Consider the following 27,679-nt stretch of genomic DNA (forward strand, 5'->3'; position numbering starts at 1 on the left):
AAATGCCTATTCACCCCCCTCTAGGCGGCATCCTAGGTCCTTTCAACCATGACAAGCCTAATGAGAAGGGTGGATGCACACTTTGCTACTCTTGATCTCACTAATGAGGGCTCTCTTTGGGATTCTTAAATCTCAATCACCTCACTAGGACCTTACTCTTCTAGGCACTCTCAAAGGTGTTTCTTAGCTATTGGAATGAGCAAAAGTACCCCCACACACGAATGGAGGTGGTATTTATAACACTAGCTAAAAAATGAACCGTTATGTGCCTCTACGGGGTGATCAGACGCTCCGATCATGTTCACCGGACGCGCTGGTCAGTTCACCCCGAACTCCACTGTTTACAGAGTGACCGGACGCTGGCCAACGTCCGGTCAGCACTGACCAGACACGTCCGGTCATGATTTTCCCTCTCTGGAACCTTACTGGAGTCGACCGAACGCTGGCCCTCAGCGTCCAGCGTCCGGTTGCACCAGACAAATATCTCGGTCAAATGAACTGACCAGACCCTGAGCCAGCGTCTGGTCAAACTGGAGCCAGCGTCCGTTCAGTATTTGACCCTCCATTCACTTCCAACTCTCGATCATACATAAATAAAGTTTGCTCCATTAGATCTAAGGGCTATTTTGGAGCTACCTAGTGCTAGGATTAGCAAGTGTGCACCACACCTAACTCACTAGACTCACCTAGGTCAAGCTACCCATCCATACCCCCCTTAATAGTACGGCCAAAGGAAAAACAAAGTCCTAAACTACTCTAAGTGTCTCTTCAACTCTAAACAACACTTAGAACTAGTCCATCCTTAACCTTGTCGTTCATCCTTTGAAAACCGAAATGATTTCCATCATAGGGGCATGACCACCATGATAGCCCAATTGATCTCCATTACCATGACCTAACTTAATTGTTTCTGCAAAACACACGTTAGTTATAGTAATCACGTATTGTCATTAATTACCGAAACCCAACTAGGGGCCTAGATGCTTTCAATCTCCCCCTTTTTGGTGATTGATGACAATACCACCTCGAGTATGTGTAAGAGTTGAGGTTTTTGACATGCTTGGTTTATATAAGCTTTTGGCAATAAGAACAAAAGTGTTAGGCAAGCTTAAATGACCCAAGTCAATATGATGTACTCAAGAGATATAAAATAAGCATGAGTACAAGTAATAATGCTCATTTGCATCAGAGTGAAACGTGGAAGCAAAGCAAATGAGCATAGCACAAGTGATATGACATATAAATAATTCAAAGTAGAGAGCACACATGTCATATATCACGATTATGTAGATATCACTATCACATGGATATAGTTTGATGCATAAAAGTAAACACACAAATGCATAATAGTGTATCACACATAAAACTCCAAATGTAATAGATAGTCTAAATATACTAAGCTCCCCTAAGTCGCTCCCCCTAAGTCTAGCATACTCGAACCCTCTCCTCCTTTGGCGTCAAACACCAAAACCTAAGGGCCAGTCGGTAGGGCTACAGCAGATGAGTCGGGCGCTGAGGTACGAGGAGCAAGCTAGAACTGAGTGCCATCATCATCTGAACTCAAGCTCTGAGCTGTCTAACCCTCTATAGCTAGAAGCGACGCTGAAGCGGTCTGGGTCGGATCAATAATAGGAGGTGCTGTAGACTGTGTAGGTATGACTGGAGCAGCTGGCTCTGATGATGCCACTAACGAAGAGAGCATCTCTGTAGTCCCGGTAATAGGTGCAACGATAGAAGGACCTAGGACATGCAAATATGGAGGAGTAGGCTGCCCTGTCAACCACTGAATGATGCACCAAGGCTTCTGGACACTATAGTTCTGGCACTAGCAGCGAAGAAGTCTGAGCCGGTGTAAAGCCCATCTAGAGAGGTGTGAACTGTGGGGTGATCATGGGCGAAGCAAACCACTAGGACACCTGCTCTGTAGGTGAAGCAAACTATGCTGGTGGCTGTCCCTGACTCTAAAGCCCACTAGGTTGTAATGCTGAAGTCATAGAAGTGGTGGCATGCTGACCAAGCTAGGGTGAAGGCTGTGGCAGTGGAACCCCAATAGCTGTCACTACATGCTGCATAAATCCAAGGAGCTACTGCTGCATGAGGAGCTGCTACTGATGCATGGCCTGCTGCTACTGCTGTACGGCCTACTGCTACCGCTAAAACTCATCCTATCGAGCCTGGAACTGTGCAAATGTGGTGGCGGTCTCCTGAGCCTGGCAAGCCTGATCCTGCCTCATCCACTCAAGTATGGCAAGTAGAGCGGGGTCAGTCTATGGTGTGGATGGAGCTGAACTGGAGCTACCGGCCTCATGATCATGTCATCGAGGAGGCATCTAAGGTATCTCGCAGTAGTCCTCATCTAAGCTATCACTGGGGTCGCTCTCGACCATCCCCCCTACTGAGCATCCAACTGCTCCTCCTCTATAGCTATTATGCCCCTAATAGTATCATCTTGCTAGGCTGCAGTCTCTAGCACCTTTGGACAACGTCGCGGCTGGCTAGGTGCAGTCGGTGTATTGTGGTGGATCATCTGAGTTAGGTTATATGTAGGGAACTCTATTGTAGCACCACTGTACTCAGCTAGCATCTTAGGCGACCTCACTATAACTGCCCTATGAATAAGAAACGTGATCCAGTGGGCATAGGGCAACTGTCAATGACCTCTGAACCCCTCAGCAATAGTGTCGTCCATCTCTGATAGAAGGAGATCCCAAATATCAAATACTGTCTGCTGCATCAGACAGTTTAGAAGCCATAACTGGATGCGAGTCAAGCCCTCACGATACCCCATCCTCGAAAGCAGTGTCCTCCTCATAATGGCATCAAGCACTCTAGCAGTGGGAGTAAGATCATTGGGTGTCCTGCTCGACCCCTCGCTGAATGGCTCTATGAAGCAGCAGCAGACTAGATCTGTAGGGGGCACCATCCCGCCATGAGGATGTTTGGGGGGCGCTATCTGTCCATAGCAAACCTCATGTAGCCAGACGGGCTGCTCCTAAAGCCTGAGTATCTCTCTGACCCTAGTGCTCATCAGCCTATAATCTCTGCCACTGAATGCAAAGTGTATGAATCTATGCTGTGGGTCAATCCAGAGAGAGGCATAGAACTGACAGACCCAAGATGAAACATACAATCGTGTCCGTCCAAGTAAGTCTATCAACCCTAGCAGGTAAGTAAGGTAGGGGTGAATGTGCTCTCTAGCTGCTGTAATAATAGACTCTATGTTGCACACCCTCTGAGATATAAAAACAGCTCCACTATTAAGATATGCATTGTAGAAATCCTCCTACAGTGGTGTGTAGAAGCCCTCTGATGCACGCTCATCTCGCCTCGGCAAAAACCACTACTCAAACTCCACAAATCTGAGCTGCTACACCTGCTTGGCCGTGGCAGCCCTCAGATCTAGATGAGTCACTAGAGGCGGACCCTGTGGTCTGGGCGGTGGACGAGAACCCCTCCATTGTGTATCTACCCTTGGTGTGACTAGAGCACGGGTACAACCAGAGCGGCGAAGCTATGGCTGAGGTGCCTACTCTGTCTCCTGTGCCTACTATCCCTCCTGAGTCTGCTCTACTGCCTGTGACTCCTACTGCTATGACTCTCCCTGAGGCTAACCCTCATCAATGGCAACACGCCGTCCTCCAATCATGAGAGTCCCAAGTGGACCACCATGAAGGTGCTCAACCAGCTCAAGTGTAGCCCTCGCTTCTGGTGAAAGCTGATGTACGATTCGGACTCTACTATGAGCACCTCCTCTATCAGCACGCTCTATAGCCTCTGCAACTGTGGCTGCTCTAGCTGTATCTGCATTTAGATACTTGCGCTTCTTTATTGCCAGCTTCTTTGTTGCCTTGCCTTTTGGATCTGTAGGCAAGCGAGGCGGATGCCTTGGATCCTCATCACCAGGACCACCTCCAACATTCTTGACATGAACCATCAGTTGGATCTGAAAAGAACAACTACCGCTAATAAGAAACAACTGCCAACTGTCACTTTCGAGGCTTGGCCTCAATTCGTACTCACGAGCTTGGCCCCAAGTTGACTGACAACTACTAATAGGACCTCAAAGGCACCGACTCACTGCATGTTAGAGTAGATTGGATTTATAAGTAATAACAATAAATCTAGAGATGCAAAACCCTAAGAAAGCAAGCAATAGGTATGAAATTGAATTAGGGGCAAGTTACCTGATGAACCGGTGACCCGAGAAGAGAAGAGATGCAACACGTGGGGAACCACTAGAAGACCTAGGGTTAGGGTTGTCTGATTGGCAAGGATCGGCGGTAGAAACTTTGGCAAAGCTCTGGCGTGGCACTGGTGCGGGCAAGGGAGGTGCTGGTGAGGCTAGGGCACGACAGTGCTGGCACTAGGGCATAGGGGCAGTGATGCTGACGTGGAGAGGCACGGTGGAGCTCAGGAGCGGTGGTGCGGTGGTGCATGTAGGGCAAGCGTGAGAGTGTGGCGACGTGGGCGAGCTCGCGACGATAGCACACAGAGGTAGCGGTGGCGGTGCATGGAGGTGCAGCGCGGTGGCATCGGCCATGCGGGGGTGGTGGCGCAAGCGGTGCAGGCGGTGCACGGAGGTAGCGGCGGCGGTGAGATGCGGTGGCTTAGGAAGATAGTGTGGTGAGGATAGAGATTAGGTCAACACATGCTTGGATTATATGGGGGTCAACACAAGCTTATTTTTTAGTAAAGTTGCTAAAATCAAGAACATTGAGCTCATTCCGTAATCTACAAAATGTTGCCTCATCTAGCGGTTTAGTGAAGGTATCCTCCAATTGATCCTCGGTCCTTACATCTTCTAATAATATATCATTTTTAGCAACATGATCTCTAAAAAAGTGATGACGGATATCTATGTGCTTGGTGTGAGAGTATTGAACCGGATTATTTGCAAGTTTTACCGTACTTTTATTGTCGCACAAAAGAGGTACTTTATCTAGAACTACACCATAGTCTAGCAAAGTTTGTTTCATGTAAAGTAATTGTGCACAACAAGCACCCACGGTAATGTATTCCGCTTCGGCGGTGGACAAGGCCGCACTATTTTGCTTCTTGGAGGACCAAGACACAAGTGATCTACCAAGCAAATGGCACCCTCTGGATGTGCTTTTTTTTATCAACTTTGCAACCGACATAATTCGAATCGGAATAGCCAACTAACTCAAATATAGCTCCTTTGGGATACCAAAGGTCAATGCTTGGTGTGTGCTTAAGATACCTAAGGATTCTTTTTACGGTAATTAAATGAGTTTCCTTAGGATTAGCTTGAAATCTAGCACACATACACACACTAAACATGATGTCGGGCCTAGATGCGGTTAAATATAGCAAGCTACCAATCATAGAGCGGTAGAGAGTTTGATCAACCGTGTTACCTCCCTCATCTAGGTCAAGATATCTATTAGTTGGCATTGGTGTCTTGATTGGCTTACATTCATCCATCTTAAATCTTTTGAGAAGATCATTTGTATATTTCTCTTGAGAGATGAAAATCCCTTCTCTCATTTGTTTGATTTGAAAACCAAGAAAGAATGTAAGCTCTCCAATCATTGATATCTCGAACTCCTTTGACCTTAATTCACCAAACTCTTTGCAAGAATCTTCATTTGATGATCCAAAGATGATATCATCAACATACACTTAACAAATGAAGATGTGCCCATCAAGTTTCCTGGTGAATAGTGTGGTGTCGACCTTCCCGATGGTGAAGCCCTTCTCAATGAGAAAGTCCCGAAGGCGCTCATACCAAGCTCTTGGGGCTTGCTTAAGCCTATATAATGCCTTGGACAACCTATAAACATGATTAGGATATCTAGGGTCTTCAAACCTAGGAGGTTGATCAACATAGACTAGTTCATTAATAAAGCCATTTAAAAATGCACTTTTCACATCCATTTGGTATAGTTTCATTTCATGATGTGATGCATATGCAAGGAGGATACGAATGGCTTCTAGTCTTGCAACCGGTGCAAAGGTCTCTCTAAAATCCAATCCTTCAACTTTAGAGAACCCCTTTGCAACTAGTCTTGCCTTGTTCCTCACAACTACACCTTGATCATCTTGCTTGTTGCGAAACACCCACTTTGTTCCAATGACTCTTGCTCCTTTTGGTCGCTCTTCAAGAGTCCAAACTTTATTGCATGTGAAATTGTTCAACTCTTCATGCATGGCATTTATCCAATCTAGATCTTGAAGAGCTTCTTCTACCTTGGTAGGCTCATAATAAGAGACAAAAGAGTGATGAGCAATAAATGAAGCAAGTTTTTGTGAGCGAGTCATTCCCCCCTTTGATGGACTCCCTATGATGAGATCTTTTGGATGATCTTGTAGTAGAGGTGTATTTCTTCTATTGACCACTTGAGGAGGAGGTTGTGGAGCATTAGCATCTTGTGCTTGTACCACCATTTGATCATGGGAGACATGAGTATCTTTATTTTGTACTCTCCTATCTTTATCATCATCTTATAATACACTTGATGAAGAAGATGGATCAATCACTTGTACATCATCTTCATCATCTTTAGGCTTGATGTCTCCAACCGAAATGTTCTTTATAGCCTCCCTCAATGGTTCATCACCTACATCATCAAGATTCTCATGTGCTCCTTGGGAGCCGTTAGATTCATCAAATTCCACATCATATGTTTCTTCAACCAAGCCGGTGGCATGATTAAATACTCTATATGCTTTGGACTTTGATGAGTAACCAACTAGAAAACCAATATCACAACATCTTTGAAACTTCCCTAGGTGTTACCGCTCCTTGTAGATGTAGCATTTGCAACTAAACACCCTAAAGAAGGAGACGTCTGGCTTCTTCCCATTGAGCAACTCATAAGGTGTCTTACCAAGGAACTTTTGAAGGAATAGGCAGTTGGATGCATAGCATGCGGTGTTGATAGCTTCCGCCCATAGAGCTTTGGGGGTGTTGTACTCATCAAGCATTGTTCTTACAAGAGTGATCAATGTCTGGTTCTTCCTCTCAACTACACCACTTTGTTGAGGAGTATATGTTGCGGAGACCTCATGTTTGATTCTAACTTCATCACAACAGTCCTCTATGTTTGTGTTGTCAAATTCCTTCCCATTGTCACTTCTTATCTTCTTGAGCTTCACTTCAAATTTATTTTGTGCTCTCTTGGCAAACTTCTTGAAGCATGATTCAACTTTGGATTTGTCATGAAGGAAGAATACCCATGTATATCTTGAATAGTCATCAACAATCACAAGACAATAAAGATTTCCTCCCAAACTCTTGTATGTTGTTGGCCCAAATAAGTCCATGTGAAGGAGTTCTAGCACTCTTGTGGTTGACATAAAAGCTTTGGTTGGATGAGTATTTGCAACTTGCTTGCCGGCTTGACATGCACTACAAAGCTTGTCCTTCTCAAACTTCACATCCTTCAACCCTCTTACCAAATCATTCTTCATTAGCTTCTTGAGTGAGCTCATCCCAACATGAGCAAGTCTTCTATGCCATAGCCACCCAAGTGTTGTTTTGGTGAATAGGCAAGTCTTTAAATTTGCATCTTCGGAGGTGAAGTCCACTAGATATAGGTTGTTGTATCTAAATCCTTTGAATATCACTTGGTCATCATCCTTCTTAGATACAACAACACGTAGGTCCATCCTTAACCTTGTCGTCCATCCTTTGAAAACCGAAATGATTTCTATCGTAGGGGCATGACAACCATGATTGCCCAATTGATCTCCATTACCGTGACCTAACTCAATTGTTTCTATAAAACACACGTTAGTCACAGTAATCACATATTGTCATTAATCACCGAAACCCAACTAGGGGCCTAGATGCTTTCATGTATGTTGAGCAAGCTCCCAGTTTTGAAGATGAAAAGAAACCCAACCATGTTTACAAGTTGAGAAAGGCATTGTATGGATTGAAACAAGCACCAGGAGCATGGTATGAGAGATTGAGGGATTTCCTACTCTCTAAGGGATTCAAAATGGTAAAGGTTGACACCACTCTCTTCACCAAGAAGCTTGGAAATGACTTGTTTGTAATGCAAATCTATGTTGATGATATCATATTTGGGTCAACAAATCAAGATTTTTGTGAAAAGTTTGGCAAGATAATGGCAAATAAGTTTGATATGTCCATGAATGGAGAGCTTAGTTACTTCCTTGGTCTTCAAATCAAGCAAATGAAGAACAACACATTTATGAGTCAAGGCAAGTACATCAAGGACATGCTCAAGAAGTTTGGAATGGATGATGCTAAAGCTATTAGTACACCAATGGGAATAAGTGGAAGCTTGGATAGTGATGCTAATGGTAACATGGTGGATCAAATGATGTATCGGTTTATGATTGGAAGCCTACTCTATGTGACCGCATCAAGCCCAGATGTGATGTTTAGTGTATGTATGTGTGCTAGATTTCAAGCCTCACCAAGAGAAAGTCATTTGAAGGCAACAAAGAGAATATTGAGGTACTTGAAGCATACACAAAATATTGGATTGTGGTATCCCAAAGGAGCAAGATTTGAGTTGATTGGATATTCAGACTCTGATTATGCGGGATGCAAAGTTGAGAGAAAGAGCACATCGGGCACATGTCAACTATTGAGAAGATCACTTGTGTCTTGGTCATCAAAGAAACAAAATAGTGTAGCACTTTCAACCGCCGAAGCGGAGTACATTTTGGCCGATAGTTGTTGTGCTCAATTACTTTAGATGAAGGCTACTTTGAGTGATTTTGGAATCAAATTCAAGCAAGTGCCATTGCTATGTGACAATGAAAGTGCCGTAAAGCTCACCAACAACCCAGTTCAACATTCAAGAACAAAGCATATTGATGTCCGCCATCATTTCATAAGAGATCATCAACAAAAAGGGGACATTTGTATTGAGAGTGTAGGCACCGAAGATCAACTTGCCGATATCTTCACCAAGCCACTTGATGAGAAGAGGTTTTGCAAGCTAAGGAATGAATTGAACATACTTGATTTCTCAAATATGTGTTGATGCACCCCCCCCCCATTATATGACATGCCTCTCCTTCGAGCAAAGCAAGGTAAAGTTGATTGACATGTCATCCATCCATTGCTAAGGACTTGTTTAGTGCATCTAGTCATTCCTATCATGTCCTAGGCTCATTCATTAAAATCAAATGAATTTGATGCTTGTATGTTTCCACTATTGCTTGTATGTTTGAAATGATCTAGTGGTAACATATGACATGTTTGTGGGCTTGTAAACCTAGTATTTGATCTAGAAAATAAGCTATAAGTGTTTAACTCAATATGGTACAAGATAACCCTTATTTAGAGGTGTGAAGAAGCTTGTCCTTGGATCAAACCGAGTTAAATATCTTTTGCAAGTGATCTAGATTGAACCAAATTGGGAAAATGATCCTCATTTCACATGGTTTCACCTCAACCTATCTATAATTTGAGCTCACCTTTTGTGCTAATTATTGACAAAGGGGAGAGAAATTCACAAAGATAGTAAGATAGGAGGAGCAAACAAATGAAAACAAATGAAATGACATTGTAAGGGGATAAATAAAAAAATGCACACAAGTAGGGAGAGCAAGCTCATAAACTTATATGTTGTATTTGAATGTGTATTTCATATATTTGCTTGCTTGGCACAAGTTTTAAATTTCAATATCCATACTTGTGTGGTGTATGCTAGTTATAGGCTTGAATGATGAAATGAGAAACTAGCATGTATAGGCTAAAGTAACTAGACTTATGTTCATTTTATGGAAACTAGACCCTTGCTTGTAATGGTGATCTCATGGGGTATTCTAGTTTTTGTGTATGTATAGTTACTAATGGTGCTAAGGATGGTATATTGGTGCACTCCGATTGGTATCACGCTTCAAAGGTCCATCTCTTATACCTTAGCATCATACTTTAGAAATTGTCTCCTATATTTCCTATCTAAGCATATGTGCAAGCTACAATCCAAATTCTTAGCACATATATAAGGGGAGCAATTGCTACCATTTGGAGTTCATGAAACTTGTCCATATTCTTTTATACATGGTAAATATGCTTGGGCAAGCAACGTGGATTTAATTAAATCTCAATTCATATCTTTGTGTAAGGGTTGTCATCAATTACCAAAAAGGGGGAGATTGAAAGCTCTAGTTTGGTTTTGGTTAATTGATGAAACCCTAAGTGCTAACCTAGTTTATCAAAGTGATTATAATATATGTAGCACTACTCCAAGTGATGAAGCAATGGCAAAGATCATGACGATGGTGATGGCATGGTGATGATCAAATGCTTGAACTTGAAAAGAAGAAAGAGAAAAACAAAAGGCTCAAGGCAAAGGTATAAATAGTAGGAGCCATTTTGTTTCGGTGATCAAGACACTTAGCGAGTGTGATCACATTTAGGTTAGACTAGAAAACATCGCGCGACTTTGCCACGCAAGCCACGCGGGCCAGTAGGTGCCAGCGTTATGGAGCTGCTAGTAGTTGCGTAGAAGTCAAATTTAGTGTAAGTATTTTTATTTTGAGATTTACTTAATTTGAAGTCAAAACATGAATATTATTAGGAGAAAATCGACTTTCATCGATGGAGCTTCTGCGCGGTCCAGGGTGACGATTGGTGAGGAAGGGAAGAAACCCGGCGGCGCATAAAATGAGTCATGGGCTGAGTAGGCGGAGATTGCTCCGACTCAGCGCTCGCATATGCTTCCTTGTCCATCCAAAAGCTCTTGAATTCTCTCGCAGCACAGCGAGGTCGGGCTGGCCGCACGCTAGAGCCCACCGGCGAGTTGACATAGCAGGGCACGGTTTTTCTTTGGATCTCTGATTGCGGTAGGATAATCTCTCAATCGTTTTATTTTATGCGTGTTATGGGTAAGCTACCATAAAAATCTCATAGCAATTTGAATAAAGAAACTAACTCTATTAATTATTTATAGAAAACTCTAGAGAAATCTAGATCCACATTAATAACAAAAAATTACACTAAAACATGTGATGTTATGTGTTTACAGTGCAGTGCTAGTTGTGTAGAGTTCAACAAACTTGGTTTGGCATTTTTTAAATTTTTATTTGTTTTATTATGTTCTTTACAAAATTTCAACCATTTTAGATAAATAATAAATTCGTAGGAAAATAGAAAAATGTCGTTTATGGTTCAACTGCTCATGCTTAATATAGAGCAGCTGTAGATATCATGGGAAATGGCCACTTATCGTACTACATAATAAACGAATTTCCAAGCTTATGAAAAATGCATCTAATAGACATTTGATTGAGACTTGGAGAACAAATGGGGCTTTGTATACTTCACCAAGTGGGTCAAATGATGACTGGTAATGCTCAGTTTGTAGCCTTCAGTATATCTAAAGAACAAGTCGCTACTCTCATCTTGCTTGGAGGCCGAACTGCTTTGAGCCACCGATCCTGTTATGGGCCGGCTTGGCCACCTGGGCCCAACTGCTAGAATGGTTTGTTCTTCAGGCTCTAGTGCTAGCGCTTCATTGGCAGCAAGCACATTAGTCCCACCTCGCTCAGTCGAAGCTACGCGCACTCTATAAAACCAAGGCAAACACAAGCATGCACTACTCAGCTGATGAAGCCTGCAGTTTGTCGGGTACGGGCAACCCACGGTTACCTAGTTCGACGCTATACAGGCATGAGCGGGAGGCAGGCCGGCCCATTAAAGAGGCCTAGATTGATGGTTGCTTTCGGTAAAGTTTGAGGGTTTTTTTGAAAAAAAATATGAGACGAGGCCTGGACTGCGGGTTGATTTGACTAAAGTTCAAGTTTTTTTTATAAAAAGATTGAACGGTCGGGAAAAGCACGTGATGTAGCACGCTGGCTGACCAGCTTTTGGAGACAGGATTCATATGGTAAGATAGTCGTACTATTAAGAGTGGAGAAACTTGTATTGAAACATGGTTATCAAAGTGCCACTAGATACTCTAACTCATTTCATATGCATTTAGGATCTAGTGGAGTGCTAACACTCTTGAAAATACTTGTGAAAATATGCTAACACATATGCACAAGGTGATACACTTGGTGGTTGGCACATTTGAGCAAGGGTTAGAAACTTCACCAATGGAGTGTCCGCCTGTAGAGTGCGGATAGTCCGACGGTGCCACCGGCGCCCTATACAAAAAAGACAATGGTTCACAGAGTGACCGGACGCTGGTGGTGCAATGACTGGACGCTGGGTTCAGAGTCTGGTCAGTGACAGCAGTAAGCACACGGTCTCGGTCTTATGACCGGACGCTGGCGTGTAAACTGACCGGACGCTCATGGTTTGAGTCTGGTTAGTGCTGACGTACGCTGACGTGAGGTGCACAGAGGAAACGTTGAGTGACCGGACGTCGGGTGAGTCCGGTCGAGCATGACTGGACGCGTCCGGTCGTGAAATTTCGCGTTTGGAACCTTACTAGAAACAACCGGACGCTGGGGTCCTGCATACGGTCACTTTCTAACTAACGCGTCCGGACATCACTTGACCGTTGAGATCGGACGATTGGCGTTTGAAGCCGATGACACGTGGTAAGCATCGGGCGACCAGACGCTGGGGTCCTGCGTCCGGTCGATTGGACCGGAGTGTCCGGTCACCCCGTGTTATGCCTAGTGAAGAGGTACAACGGCTCTATTTCGTGGGAGCTTCTATTTAAGCCCTATGGCTGGCTCAAGCTCACTCTCTTGGATATTTGCATTGACATAGCAACCTTGTGAGCTTAGCCAAAGCACTCCCACTCATCTCCATCATTGTTTCATCATTATTGTGAGATTGGGAGAGAATTCAAGTGCATTGCTTGAGTGATTGCATCTAGAGGCACTCGGTGTTCGTGTTTTGCTGTGGGATTCACTTGTTGCTCTTGGTGGTTGCCACCACCTAGACGGCTTGGTGCAGCGGAGGAGGATTGGCACGAGTCGGTGATTGTTCGTGGCCATCTCCGGTGATTGTGAGGGGATTTGTACCTTCCCCGGTAGAGCGCCAAAAGGTAACTCTAGTGGATTGCTCGTGTCATTGAGTTACCTCACTTGTGGGTAGGTTCTTGTGGTATCCAAATTTTGTGGACGAGATTTGTGTAACACCTTTTAGCCGCCGAACCATCAAGTGTTGATCGACACAACGGGGACGTAGCGTGTTGGCAAGCACGTGAACCTCGGGAAAAAAATGGTTGTCTCTTGCCATTTGGTATTCTCCCGGTGATTAATTTAATATTCACCTTGTGATTGGTTCACTCCTCTACACGGCGGTATAATCACCCTACTCACTTATTTATATTCTTGCAAACTAGTTGTGGCAAACTCTTTAGTGTAATTATAATTGAGAGCTTGTTTTGTTATTTTAAGTTCATCTAGTGGAGCTCTTTAGAGTAGCAAGATTGAGAGCTCTTAGTGAGTAGTAATATTGCAAGTTGTGTGTCTAGTAATCATTGCAACTAGAATTATTGGATAGGTGGCTTGCAACCCTTGTAAAGCTAGAGCAAGTTTGTATTTCGCTATTTGTCATACTAATCAAAGTGCTCTAGTTGATTTATAGATTTTTAAATAGGCTATTCACCCCCCTCTAGCCATATTAGGACCTTTCACAAAGAAGCCATACAACAAAAAATGCATAGAAATTCCCTGCATCCATAATTTTTTGTCGACCCGTGTTATAGCTAAAATGATTTAGTCGCATCAAGCAGGTATTCTAGTTTCATAAACATCCTCAGAAAATTGGCGGCGTGGGGTGATCGTGGAATTGATCACGATTGTTACGGGAATTGATTTTTGCCTTCTTGATTTGCTGGGAATTGATCACGATTATTACGGGAATTGATTTTTGCCTTTCTGATTTGCTGCGGCTGTTATGGGGATTGAGCTGATTGCATGGAGCGAGTACGCGTTGCCTTCCTAATCTAATCACATGGAGCGGTTTTGGTGTCGCACCTGTGGACGGAATAGTTATGAATGTTTTAGTTGTAGAGATATGATTTTCGATGTGGAAGAGTTTGTTTCTGAAACTATTTTTTTTCTGTTGTATCTTTTTTTCACAAACTCTTTTTTGTTGTATTTTTTTAAAAACGGGGATGTAGAAGAGTTTGATTTTTTTTGCTGTGTATATGTTTTTTTTGGAAATGTTTTTTTTGCCGTATTTGATTTTTTCGGTTTGGAAACAACGAGGTTGTTTTTTTTACTGTGTGTTTTTTTGCCATGGGGCGGGGCGACGTAGACGAAAGCTGTAGGGATTTTTTAGGTGTAGATAGATAGATAGAAGATAGCTACCAATGTGGACGTGGCGATCGCGTACACAATGATCGTCTCCCTTTTTAGGTGGTCCGATCCGGATTGCATGTGGACGTGCTAAGACTGATCTGGAATTTTTCTTTTGGCCAAGACCAATCCGGATTTTGCATGTGGGCATGCACGTGCACCGTATATCCTGGGGGGCGAGCGTCTAGAATTTTTCTTTTGGCAACACCGATCAACGTATTCTTGGGGGCAAGCGCGTACACGATGTACGTTGTGGATGAAACCCTATGAGATTTTTTAGGTGGTACTATTTGGCGACGTGGGGTGATCGTGGAATTAATCACGATTGTTACGAGAATTGATTTTTGTCTTCCTAATTTACTGTGGCTGTTATGAGGATTGAGCTGATCGCATAGAGCGAGTGCGTGTTGCCTTCCTGATCTGATCGCATGGAGCGGCTTTGGTGTAGCACATGTGGACAGAATAGTTATGAATGTTTTAGTTGTAGAGACTAGCAAAAGTGCCCGTGCGTCCGCACGAGAGATACTACTTAAGTAATCAATTGCATCTATGCCATAGCGCAAGCGAGCATCAAAGAAATCAACAAATATAATGGAGCATACTGCATACCAGTGAATTTACTTAGTGTATAAACACTTCATCATGCATTTTTTTTGTTAAAGTCGAGACCAATAGCACACAATTAATCAATGATGAAACATAATGCCCTTTGTTTTCTTTGATTTCTTTTTTCTCTTCTTTCTTTTTCTTTCTTTTTCTCTTCTTTCTCATCCTTATCTGCTAGCTCGGACTCGGTGTCATGTGACCTCATCCACTCGCACCCCAAGGCCTCCAACTTTGCCTGCCTAAAGTCTTGCCAAGGCGGCCATGGAGCCCTAATGGGCTGACGGTCACAGCACCTCAGCAGCCACGGAGCCCCGACGCGACCACGCCCCGGTAGCTCCACACGACGGCGTCTCGGTAGCCGATCCATGCGACGGAGCCCCAGCGGCCGCATGCCCCCAACGACTTGCAGCCTCGCCTACGTTGTTGTCTCCTCTTTCTCCTCGACCTTGCCCCGTGTCGTCACTATCGCACATCCTCGCCTCGGTCTCGCTCAGGTCGCCGAGGAACTGAGGTCCTATCGGTCAAGAATGTCATCCGAAACGTTTGGTCTAGAAAACAATGTACGTGAAAGACGATCGCTCTGTGAGACGTACATGGGAGATGTGCGGACTCCGGTGTGAGGTTTGTTTTGGCCGGTGCAGTTGGAACAGTGTTAGGCTGTCTCAACGGGAGACCCATTGCGGAACCCAAATCTAAAATGGGTCTCCAACACAATACCTATAGCCTCCAACAGAGTACCTATATGGAAAATTCATTTTGGGTGTCGGGAGAGGCATAACCTAGATCTGTGTATCCTCTCTCCTAAAGACCTATTTGCAGAAATTATTGTCTTTTGGGTCTTGTTGTTGGAGATGACCAAAAATAGGTATTGAATTCTTTACATGTAGCACTACCCAAAAGACGAATAAGTCTTATATTTTGGGTCGCGGTTGTTGGAGACGGTCTCAGTGAGGAAGGCAATAGAGACGATGTGCGCATGCAACGTGAGATTATGTGTGTGGATGCGTGACCAAATAGGAGAAGTGGTCTCCTTGTGATTGGCTGATCTGTTTAATTAAGTGGGCAGCTAATTAAGGTGCTCGTGCATGTGCACGCTGTGATGCATGCATGTTGGGTCGGCTGATGCATGTATGCGGGATGTATAGAGCCGACGTGTGGGGCAGCATGTCTCCTGTCCTAGCTGGACATAGCAGGAGCTGCTATGTTGAGATGGATCTGGAGGCGCGTGGTTTGGCTCAACTGGTTGAAAAGTGGATTACCAGACAGAAACCAGAGAGAGATCAGAGTTTTTAAAAACAAATTATGGCAGAAATTTTGTTTCTTTATTATTGTTAAGTATTGTAGCTGTACGACGCCGACGAGAGCACGCTCCGGTTCAAGGCGGATTCAGAGGCGATGCATGCTTCTCGATTGCTGCTTCGAGGACGAGTCCACGGCGTTCGCTTGCAGCTGTGATGGATCTGTGACGTCCCAAGGTAACGTGGAAATAGAAACCCAAGCGCGCGCCAAAGCCTTGCCAGCTTGTATTATACCAGTTTTGTCAGATTTGTTGGACCGGGGCATTTTACTGTATTATCTTGCTGTCTCCTCTTCTTGTCCAAGTGGCGGATCCTGGAAAAAAAAATGACCTATGACGAACTTTAGATTGCTAATTTTTTCGCAAAGCGATTGTATAGAATATATAATATAATAGCATGGAAAATAATGATATATATATCCGTAAACTATGTCACAATCTCATATGTTTTTAAACTCAAAAAGATGAAACCAAATTGTATATTCTAGTGATGGTGAATGAACATGCCGATTCAGTAAATCAATTGGTGAACTACAGACCAATCAAATTTGCAATAGGTTAAATCAATTTCACTTACCTTTTCTTTTGAGCTTTTTACTTGTATGGCTCTGAAAAAATACATGTTACATATATGTTTTTTTTTCTGAACTTAGCCCTTAAACGAAATTTCCTTTATTCTACGGTCTTCTGTTGAGTTTGTTAGGGAAATCTGTTAGTCTCACCACTGCTACATACGCAAAATGTCTAGATTACCCTTCTGCTCTTCCTTGCTTCTAACGAATCGGACCGAGCCTGCGGAAAACACCGAGCGGTAACGCCGCCGGCCAGGGGCTGCGGCCGGCCTCTCAGCCGCCGGATCCACGGCGGGCCAAGCCCCCTCCTATGGAGAACTGTCCAATCCTATGGCCTCGGATGAGCCACCGTGTTAGGCCCCTGGCCGCACGAGCCGCCAGTTGTACAGGCGGCCATGAAGCTCTACCGCGAACACGCCCGAGCTACGACTGCCCGCCAAACGCCTGAGCGGCTACCCACACGCCTGCCGGTGTTGACGCCCACAAGATGACCGTACCAGGCTCACCGTACGGCGCGAGACCACGGCTCGGCGTCTTCGTCCTTGCGCGCAGACGACCGCGGCCGGGGGCTCAACGAATCCGACCGTGGACGAGCTCATCAAGATTGACGGCGACGACCGTGGGCGAGCTCGTCGAGTGCTGCACGGGGCAAGATTCGCTGGAGCCGGGTGGGAGCGGGGATGTCCGGAGACCATGGGCGAGCTCGTTAGCGCGGAGCAGAAGCAGCGAGCCGGGGGCGGCCTCCGGCCAGAGACATGTTGGGAAACGCGGTATGCTACTCGCTAGCACACAAAGAATTAACCGCGTAAATAGGATCACTTGCAAGTAGATGATCATAGATTATACCTTCGCTTGTCGTGCGTCGCAGCGGAAGTCTTGATGAAGCGCGAGTAGTCGATCCGATCAACGTCGAGGAAGTAGTCGTATGATCTAACAAAGTGCGCAACCTAGCGAAACCTCAACGGCAGTCCACACATACGGGATGGGACGACGAACCGGAGCATGCTAGCACTCCACGACACGTACTCGAAGATCCTCACGGTCAACCTTTGATCGGGGAAAGACTGCAGGTGCGGCGGCGACGACAGGAACCTTGGTCGGTGGCTACACTAACAGGAGCCCTGACGCAGCAGGACGTGCGGCAGCAGGCCAAGCAGCATGCGGCAGTAGGAACCTTGCTGGCGGCTGGAGCCCTGCGGCAGCAAGACGTGCGGCAGCAGGCCAAGCGACGTGTGGCAGCAGTGACCTTACCGACGCTGGAGCCCTACGGCAGCAGGCCAAGCGGCGTGCGGCAGCAGTGACCTTGCCGATGGCTAGAGCCCTACGGCAGCAGGACGTGCGGCAGCAGTGATCATCTCCTAGTGTTAAGAGCTGATAAGCATCTATAGACTTGCTAATTGAGCCAGCGCTAATTGGGCCAGGCCCCTCTTGGGCATTACCAGTAGTCTCCCACTTGCACAAGAGTTAATTATGCAAGTATCCATGTGTTCCAATCCCTTAAGTGTGTGACCCCGTAGGTTCATGCAACCTACAGACATGACTCGGAAACCATTTCCGATCAATAGTTAGCATTGGCCTCTAGCAAGGCGTACTGACTCCCGAAGGTTCACGAAGATCATATCTTGCATAACCTATAACACTTGCCAACATTATATCCTTCTGCCACACGACAGCTAGCCAAGTGTAAGGCGAATGAAGTGATACCCTTATTCTTAGCCATTTCTCGCTCAGTGAAGAACTATTCTGATCGACTAACCTTTAGTCGAGGCATGGCCATGCGCTTTTAGTTCATCACATCGAGAGGGTCCAGAGGAGTCTCTCCCTGAAATGGGAGGGGCAGATTCCTTCTTGACTCAGTACACCCTGCAACTTGCTTCAACCACATCCAAAAGCTGCTTTTATAACTACCCAGTTACGGAATAGCGTTTAGCAACCCCAAAATGTGATGCTCCACAATCCGGGACTCTGTACCGATCTCAGGTCTAAGGACATAATATGCGTGTCATTACGAGATTCACCGATAGCAGCATATTCGTGGTGTCTCGTTGTGGGTCTATCCGGCATCGTGTTCCTAACACGTGCCTACATTGTTGGCGCAATATCCCATATTGTCATGACATGTGAAACAAGATCATCCACCCAACACATGTACCAGCTTATCTCTACGTCACTGTCCCGCATGACGGATGGAAGCTGGGGACCATTTTTAGTACAATGTCAATGTTGTATCATGGAGTTTCACTAACGAATCACGTATTTGCTAATCACATATAATGACAAAGTCATGGAACATATCACTAAAAATGCAGATTACAAACGTTGACATGATGTCATCATCTTATGACTACCTTTATGGAATACATCATCATAAGCCTCCCACTAGTGCTAGTCAGTTATGCCAGCATCTCATGCCCATTGACTTTGTATGCATCTCATGCTTTGCTTGTGGGAGTGGCTTAGTCAATGTATCTGCAATGTTCAGGTCGGTGTGCACCTTGCATATCTTCACATCTCCTCGATCGATGATTTCTCGAATCAGGTGATATCACCGTAGTATATGTTTGGACTTCTGGTGTGACCTAGTGAAAGGGTCGAGATGGCGGACTAGAGGGGGGTGAATAGTCCTTTCTAAAATTAATCGTGTTGGCTAACCGAAACAAGTGCGGAATTAGAACTATCGGTCTAGCCAAGACTACACCCCTCTATCTATGTTCTCTAGCACCTTTCAAAGATACTAATTGAGCAACTAAGGTGCAGGGCTAGCTAGAGCTCTCCTAACCAATTCTAGGAGCAAGATCACACAAACCTATGCCACTAGTACTTTAAGCACAAGGGAGCTCCTACACATGCTAGTAAGCAAAAGCACAAAGCCACCTAAGCTCACTAGCAATGCTCAATAACAAGGCAACCAATGCCAAATTAGAGAGCGCAATTACTTAGCTACACAAACTAAGCAATGTGACTAACAAGGTTACACAAACCAAATTAGCCCCGCAAGGGAGCTACTTCTATGCTACACAAGCAAGAAGGGTAACTAGCAAGCTACACAAGCTAACTAATTACAAAAGCAACAACACAAGCTCAATGTATATGAAAGTAATCGCAAGCTTGTGTAATGGGGATGCAAACCAACTGGAAGAACAAGGATGACACGATGATTTTTCTCCTGAGGTTCACGTGTTTGCCAACACGCTAGTCCCCGTTGTGTCGACCGCTCACTTGGTGGTTCGGTGGCTAATTGGCATCACCCGCCAAGCCCGCACGTCGGGCGCCGCAAGAACCTACCCCGTAAGTGAGGGTAGCTCAATGACATGCTTTACTAAAGTTGCTCTTCGTGGCTCCCGCGGGGTGAGCACAATGCCCCTCACAAAGTACTTCTCCGGAGCGCCGCACAAGCTTTTTACGGGCTTCGACGGAGACCACCACCAAGCCGTCTAGGAGGTGGCAACCTCCAAGAGTAACAAGCACCACCGGCTTGCAACTCGATCACCTAGTGCCACTCGATGCAACCTCATGATGCAATCGCACTAGAATCATTTACTCACACAATCGGATGATCACTATCAAGTATGTGTGAGATGGAGGGCTCCCAAGCACTACCACACAAGCCACCAAGGCTCTAGTGTGCTCAGCTCGTCCAAGCTCTCGGCCAAAGGCCGACCATAGCTCCTATTTATAACCCCACGAACAAATAGAGCCGTTACCCCTTCACTGGGCAAAACTCGAGACAACCGGACGCTCCGATCCGATCGACCGAACGCTGGACCTCAGCGTCTGGTCATGCGATGCACGCCACGTGTCCCCTGCTTCAAATACTGTTCGCCTGATCTCAACGGTCATCTGTTGACCAGATGCTCCAGCATGAACTGACCGGACGCAGCAACCCCAGCGTCCGGTCATTTCCAGTAAGGTACCAGACATGACCGGATGCGTCTGGTCGGTCGCGATCGGACGCAGCACCAGCGTCCGGTCACTTCTACCTTCTCTGCTCTGCCTACGTCATCACACGTCACCCTGACCGGACACATACGGCCAGCGTTCGGTCACTTCCAGCGCCAGCGTCCGGTCGATGACCGACGCCTGCCCGCTGACTACCACTACTGACCGGATGCTGGAACCCAGCGTCCGGTCACTGTGTGACCAGAGTCCGGTTCACTGTGTGGGACCCTATCTTTTCTATATAGGGCGCCAATGGAGTTCCTAACCCTTCTCGCCACTGTTTCATCGCCAAGTTGATCCACATCAACTCCAACTCCATCTCATTTGTAAATGTGCCAACACCACCAAGTGTACACTATCATGTGTATGTGTGTTAGCATTTTCACAATCATTTTCCAAAGGATTAGCCACTCAACTTGCCACGCCACTCGATCCTAGCGATGATGCAAAGTTAGATCACTCGAGTGGCACTAGATGACCGATATGCAAACAAGTTTGCCCCTCTTGATAGTATGGCCATCTATCCTAAACCTGATCATAAACTTCTCTACACACCTATGACCGGTGAAATGAAATGCCCTAGGTTATACCTTTGCCTTGCGCATTCCATTCCATCTCCTCCAATGTCGATGCAACACATGCACCAACATGATCAACAATGATATGATCCACTTCATATCATCATGTGATAATATTGGTTCATCGATCTTGACTTCACTTGCTTTTCATTGTTGCCTTCGTCCATTGGCGCCAAGTCTTGCTCAAGCTTCACCGCCACGCGGTCCATCGCTCCAAAGCCTCTGACTTGCCCATCACGCTTGCAACCGGTCCATCAAGCCAAGTCTTGTCTTGATCTTCTCCACCTTGATCACATGACTCAATGTCATGTCTCATGTGCAATGAGCTCCTTTATCATCACATGTGTGAGCTTTGCCACATCTCCAAGCCATTTTCACCTTCATGGCATATGTTGCTTACACACATGTACCTGTGGACTAATTACCTGTGTATCTCACATAAACACAATTAGTCCACCTAGGTTGTCACTCAATTACCAAAACCACACAAGGACCTTTCACCTAGGCTCCTTTGCCTATGCGATAGCACCACTATTGTCACAATAGAGGTCTATTGGACTGGAGCAACTAGGGACCACACCCAACTCAGAAATAAATTTTCTGATCCATACAACTTCCTTTGCAGCTTCTGAAGCTGCAATATACTCGGCTTCTGTTGTTGAATCTGTAACTGTCTCTTGCTTGGAACTTTTCCAGCTCACTGCTCCACCATTGAGGCAGAAGACATATCCCGATTGAGATTTGCTATTGTCCTAGTCAGTTTGGAAGCTAGCATCGGTGTAACCCTTTACAACAAGCTCCAAACCTCCATAAATTAGGAACATATCCTTAGTTCTTCGGAAGTACTTTAGGATATTTTTTACTACAACCCAGTGACCATCACCCGGCTTGGATTGGTACCTGCTCATAACACTTAGAGGATACAAAATGTCTGGGCGCATGCACAACATGGCATACATGATCGAGCCAATAGCCGAAGCGTATGGCACTCGACTCATCCTTTCTTGCTCATCAAGCGACGACGCACACTGAGTCTTGCTCAAGGTTACACCATGTGACATAGGTATGAAACCTTTCTTGGAATCATTCATGTTGAACCTATTCAACACCTTGTCGAGGTACATGCTCTAGCTTAATCCAATTAAGCGTTTAGACCTATCTCTATAGATCTTTATGCCCAGTATGTAGGCTGCTTCTCCAAGGTCCTTCATAGAGAAACTCTTTCTCAATGAGGCCTTGACATCCTCCATAAGCGGAATATCATTCCCAATCAATAGTATGTCATCCACATACAAGATTAGAAATACGTGTGCGCTCCCACTTGCCTTCTTGTAAACACATGCCTCTTCTTTATTTTGTGAGAAGCCAAACAATTTGTCTACCTCGTCAAAATGAAGATTCTAGCTCCAGGATGCTTGCTTTAGCCCGTATATAGACTTCCTAAGTCTACACACTTTTCTAGCATTTTGCTGGTCAACAAAACCTTCAGGCTGTGTCATGTACACATCCTCACTTAGGTTTCCATTAAGGAAAGTTGTTTTGATGTCCATTTGCCAAATCTCATAGTCATAATATGCAGCAATTGCTAGAAGGATCCGAATAGACTTCAGCATTGCAACGGGCGAAAATGTCTCGTCATAGTCAACACCTTGAATTTGATGAAAACCTTTCGCTACCAGTCATGCCTTATAGATGTGAACCTTTCCATCAGCGTCTATCTTTTTCTTGAAAATCCATTTACACTCAATGGCTCTCGCGCCATCGGGTGGATCAACCAGGTTCCAAACCTGATTCTCTCTCATGGACTCCATCTTGGATCGCATGGCATCAAGCCATCTCTCAGACTCTGGTCCCATCAATGCTTCTGTGTATGTTTTAGGCTCCTCATTGTCCAACAATAGGATGTCCTTCTGCCCTATAATAAGTAGCGTGTACTTATCAGGTGCGCGATGTGCCCGTATTGATCTTCGTGGTTGAGGTTTATCATGTTGGTTAGCGACCATCACTGATTCATCATGTTGCACCTCATCAATGGGAACATAAACATTTTCTTGTGTTTCTTGAACTTCTTCAAGTTGCACTGTGCTCCCACTAATTTCTTTCGAGAGAAACTCTTTCTCAAGAAAGACAACGTTTTGAGCAACAAACACTTTGTTCTCTTGACGATTATAAAAATAGTATCATTTGGTTTCCCTAGGATACCCCCACAAAGACACATTTATCAGATCTAGGCTCGAGTTTAGTGGGCATCAAACGCTTCACATAGGCTTCGCAGCCCCAAATCTTCAAGAACGACAAACTAGGACGCTTCCCAGTCCATATCTCATATGGCGTCTTCTCCACAGATTTAGATGGTACATGGTTTAGTGTAAACGCAGCAGTCTCTAGTGCATAGCCCCAAAAATACAATGGAATATCAGTCTGAGTCATCATAGACCTCACCATGTCCAACAAGGTTCGGTTCCTCCACTCGGACACACCGTTCCATTATGATGTTCCTAGAGGAGTCAGTTGTGGAACAATTCTGCAACTCTTTAGATGATTGCTAAACTCATGGCTCAAATATTCTCCACCATGATCCGATCGTAGGAATTTAATTGTCTTGCCGGTATGATTCTGTACTTCATTTTGGAATTCTTTGAACCTTTCAAAAGATTCTGTCTTATTCCTCATCAAATAGATATAGCCATGTCTACTCAAGTCATCAGTAAATGTAATAAAGTACTAAAAACCACCTCTTGCGACCGAGTTCATTGGACCACATACATCAGTATGTATTAGGCCTAATAACTCACATGCTCTCTCGCTTTGTCCAACAAAGGGAGTCTTAGTCATTTTTCCAAGTAGGCATGACTCGCATGTCTCAATCGATTCAAAATCGAAAGAATCGAGAAGACCATCTTTATGGAGCCTCTCTATGTGTTTCTTGCCTATATGGCCTAAACGACAAAGCCACAAGTAAGTAGGATTTGAGTTATCTACGTGAGTTCTCTTAGTACTAATGCTATTAATTTCTGCATCTTCTAGATCAAGAACGTAAAGCCCATTCACAATAGGACATCTCCCATTGTACATGCCATTCATAAAAATGGAACAACACTTGTTCTTTATTATGAATTCATAACCATCATCCTCTAAACATGAGGAGGAAATAATGTTCTTATTCAATGCAGGAACAAAATAACAATTATTGAGTTCTAGCACTAATCCAGAAGGCAACAACAATGGATAAGTGCCGACGGCCAACGCAGCAACCTTTGCTCCATTCCCGACGCGCAAATCCACTTCATCTCTCGCAAAGCGTCTATTTATTTTCAGCCCCTGCAATGATTTGCAAGTGTGAATCATTGCACCAGTATCAAATACCCATGCATTATTAGAACATGTAGCAAGATTAATTTCAATAACATTAATACCTTGAGCGGAGGTCGCACCTCCTTTATTCTTTTTATCTTCCAAGTACTTCTTGCAATTTCTCAACCAATGCCCCTTTACACCATAGTGAAAGCAAGCATCGTCAGGGGAGGCACCAACTTTCTTTTCTTTGGCCTTGGATGCTTACCTAGAAGTCCCACTTTCGGCTGGTTTCTTAGCCTTCGCTGGGCGCTTACACTTCTTACCCTTCTGGACTGTCATCACATGACCAGGAGTCTTCCTCAGACTCGCCTCTGTTGTCGTAAGCATCCCATGCAACCTAGTCAATGATTTCTTCAAACCATTCATGTGATAGTTCAAGACGAACGGTTCAAAGCTAGCAGGCAGGGACTGCAGTATCACATCGGTGGCAAGATCGTCATCGAGGGGAAAACCCAGTCTCTGCAAGCTCTCAATGTACCCAATCATCTTAATCACATGAGGGCTGACTGGAGCACCTTCAGCAAGCTTGCAACCGAACAGGGCTTTTGAGGTATTAAACCTGTCGACCCTCGCCTGGTTTTCGAACATGCCACGTAACCCCACGATCATATCGTACGGGTTAGTGCTCTCAAATTGCTTCTGCAACTCAGAGTTCATGCAAGCAAGCATCAGGCACTGGACATCCACTGCATCATCAGTATGCTTCACATAAGCACGATATGCACCAGTGGTGTGCGCGACATTCTGAGGCTCTTCTGGGTAAGGCGTATCGAGAACGTACTCTTTTTTCTTGTCTGAGAACAATTCTCAGATTTCGATTCCAATCAACAAAGTTTGTTCCGTTTAGCTTTTCTCTATCTAGGATCATTCGCAAATTGAAGTTTGATGCACTCGACATTTTCTACAACAGTAAGATACACAACCGTTAGCACTTCTTTTATTAACACCTTTGATAAAAGAATTCCTGCTATATTGTGCCAACGTCCCCCGGCGTTGCATACCAGGACGAGATCCAACGCTCCCTGTGATACTAGTGAGCTTTGGCATCACCGCTAGCATCATAGTGAACAAGGTAGGCAACACTTGCCAATCGTATCCAATGCGACTCTCGTTTGTTGGGCGACATCATGTCTCGGCTCCCAACACTTATTCCCCAAAGCCCAAGTCTGACTTGATAGCTCTATCAAGTAAACCAACATTATGTTGTGGTGTTCAACACCACCCAATGAATCAAGGTAGAAGATGACACCCTGCTTTGGCAAATCCATCACCTACTAATAAGATCCCAATGGTGCAGCTGTTGGAAGGGCATAAATCTTAATTTTTCATGAGGGATTCATCATTCGCATCACATGCAGTGCATAATATTAATCATCACAGATAATCAAATTATTGTGATAGTATGGCCTTTTCTTCGTCCAACGAAAATTAGCACATGTCGACGACCGCCAGTCCACACACCTATGCCAAGACGTCACATCTTGGGCGCCTTCTCCAAGGTATGATGGTCGCCGAGTCGCTTCGCTCGTGTCTAAAAGGATCAAGATGCCCAAGAGGGGGGTGAATTGGGCTAATTCTAAATTTTCTTGCAATAATCAAATTCTACGGATAGCCTAATTAACCCCTTGTGCCTAGAAGAGTGTTTCTATCAAACTAACGCACAAAGGACTTGCAACCTATGTTCCAAACTTACTCTAGCATGGTAATTCTATGAATGTAAAGACAAGTATTGAATTGCTCAAAGTAAATACTCAAAGTAAATGCTCAAAGTAAAGAGAGAGAGGAACGCGGCGATGTTTTGCCGAGGTATCGGAGAGTCGCCACTCCCCACTAGTCCTTGTTGGAGCACCCACACAAGGGTGTAGCTCCCCTTTGATCCATGCAAGGATCAAGTGCTCTCTACGGGTTGATTCTTCGACACTTCGTCGCGGTGAATCAGCCAAAGCCGCTCACAACTTGAGTTGGGTCACCCACAAGCTCCGCCGGGTGATCACCAAGCTCCCAATCACCACCAAGCCGTCTAGGTGATGGCGATCACTAAGAGTAATAAGCATGAACTCTCACTTGTCCATGCAAAGCCTAATGAGAAGATGGATGCACACTTGACTACTCTTGATTCACTAATGAGGCTACTCTCTTGGATTCTCAAATCTCAATCACCTCACTAGAACCTTGCTCTTCTTGGCACTCACAAACATGTTTCTCAGCTATTGGAATGAGCAAAAGTAACTCCACATATGAGTGGAGCTTATATTTATAAGGCAGCCTAAAAAATGAACCGTTATGAGCTTCTGTGGGGTGACCGGACGCTCCGGTCATGTTGACCAGACGCTCTGGTCAGTTCAACCCGCGAACCAATGAACATGAGCTGACTGGACTCATCTGGTCGCATTAAACCCTTACTAGAACCTTACTGGACTTGACCAGACGCTGAACCCTCAGGGTCCGGTCAGTACTGACCGGACGCATCCAGTCGCAGATTCCCTTCTCTAGAACCTTACTGGAGTCGACCGAATGCTGGCAGCGTCTGGTCACTTGACCTCTCCAGCGTTCGGTCGCACCGAACACAATCTGTTGATTAAATGAACTGACCAGACCCTGCGGCCAGCGTCCGGTCAGCATTTGACCCTCCATTCACTTCCAACTCTCGATCATATGTGAATGAAGTTTGCTCCAAAGGATCTTAGGCATTCATAGGAGCTACCTAGAGCTAGTTTTAACAAGTGTGCACCACACCTAACTCACTAGACTCACCTAGGTCAAGCTACCCGTACACTAAATATGATGTCGAGCCTAGATGCGGTTAAGTATAACAAGCTACCAATCATAGAATGGTAGAGAGTTTAATCAACCGAGTTACCTCCCTCATCTAGGTCGAGATGTCCATTAGTAGGCATTGGTGTCTTGATTGGCTTACATTCATCCATCTTGAATCTCTTGAGAAGATCTTTTGTGTATTTCTCTTGAGAGATGAAGATGCCTTCTTTCATTTGCTTGACTTGAAAACCAAGAAAGAATGTAAGCTCACCAATCATTGACATCTCGAACTCCTTTGACATCAATTCACCAAATTCTTTGCATGAGTCTTCATTTGATGATCCAAAGATGATATC

General features: G+C 44.9%; 1 protein-coding gene across 1 annotated transcript; it reads right to left on the reverse strand.

Annotated features, from left to right (window-relative positions):
• Positions 1–24,767: 24,767 nt before the first annotated feature.
• On the reverse strand, positions 24,768–25,613 carry LOC136496027 (uncharacterized). The gene is made up of 2 exons (XM_066491774.1): positions 25,568–25,613; positions 24,768–25,360 (listed from the first exon to the last, which is right to left on the reverse strand). Exons 1-2 carry the CDS (start codon positions 25,611–25,613, stop codon positions 24,768–24,770), a joined length of 639 nt encoding a protein of 212 aa, XP_066347871.1.
• Positions 25,614–27,679: the final 2,066 nt, after the last annotated feature.

Source organism: Miscanthus floridulus, chromosome 12, assembly GCF_019320115.1.
Source record: "Miscanthus floridulus cultivar M001 chromosome 12, ASM1932011v1, whole genome shotgun sequence".
NCBI classification, from domain to species: Eukaryota; Viridiplantae; Streptophyta; class Magnoliopsida; order Poales; family Poaceae; genus Miscanthus; species Miscanthus floridulus.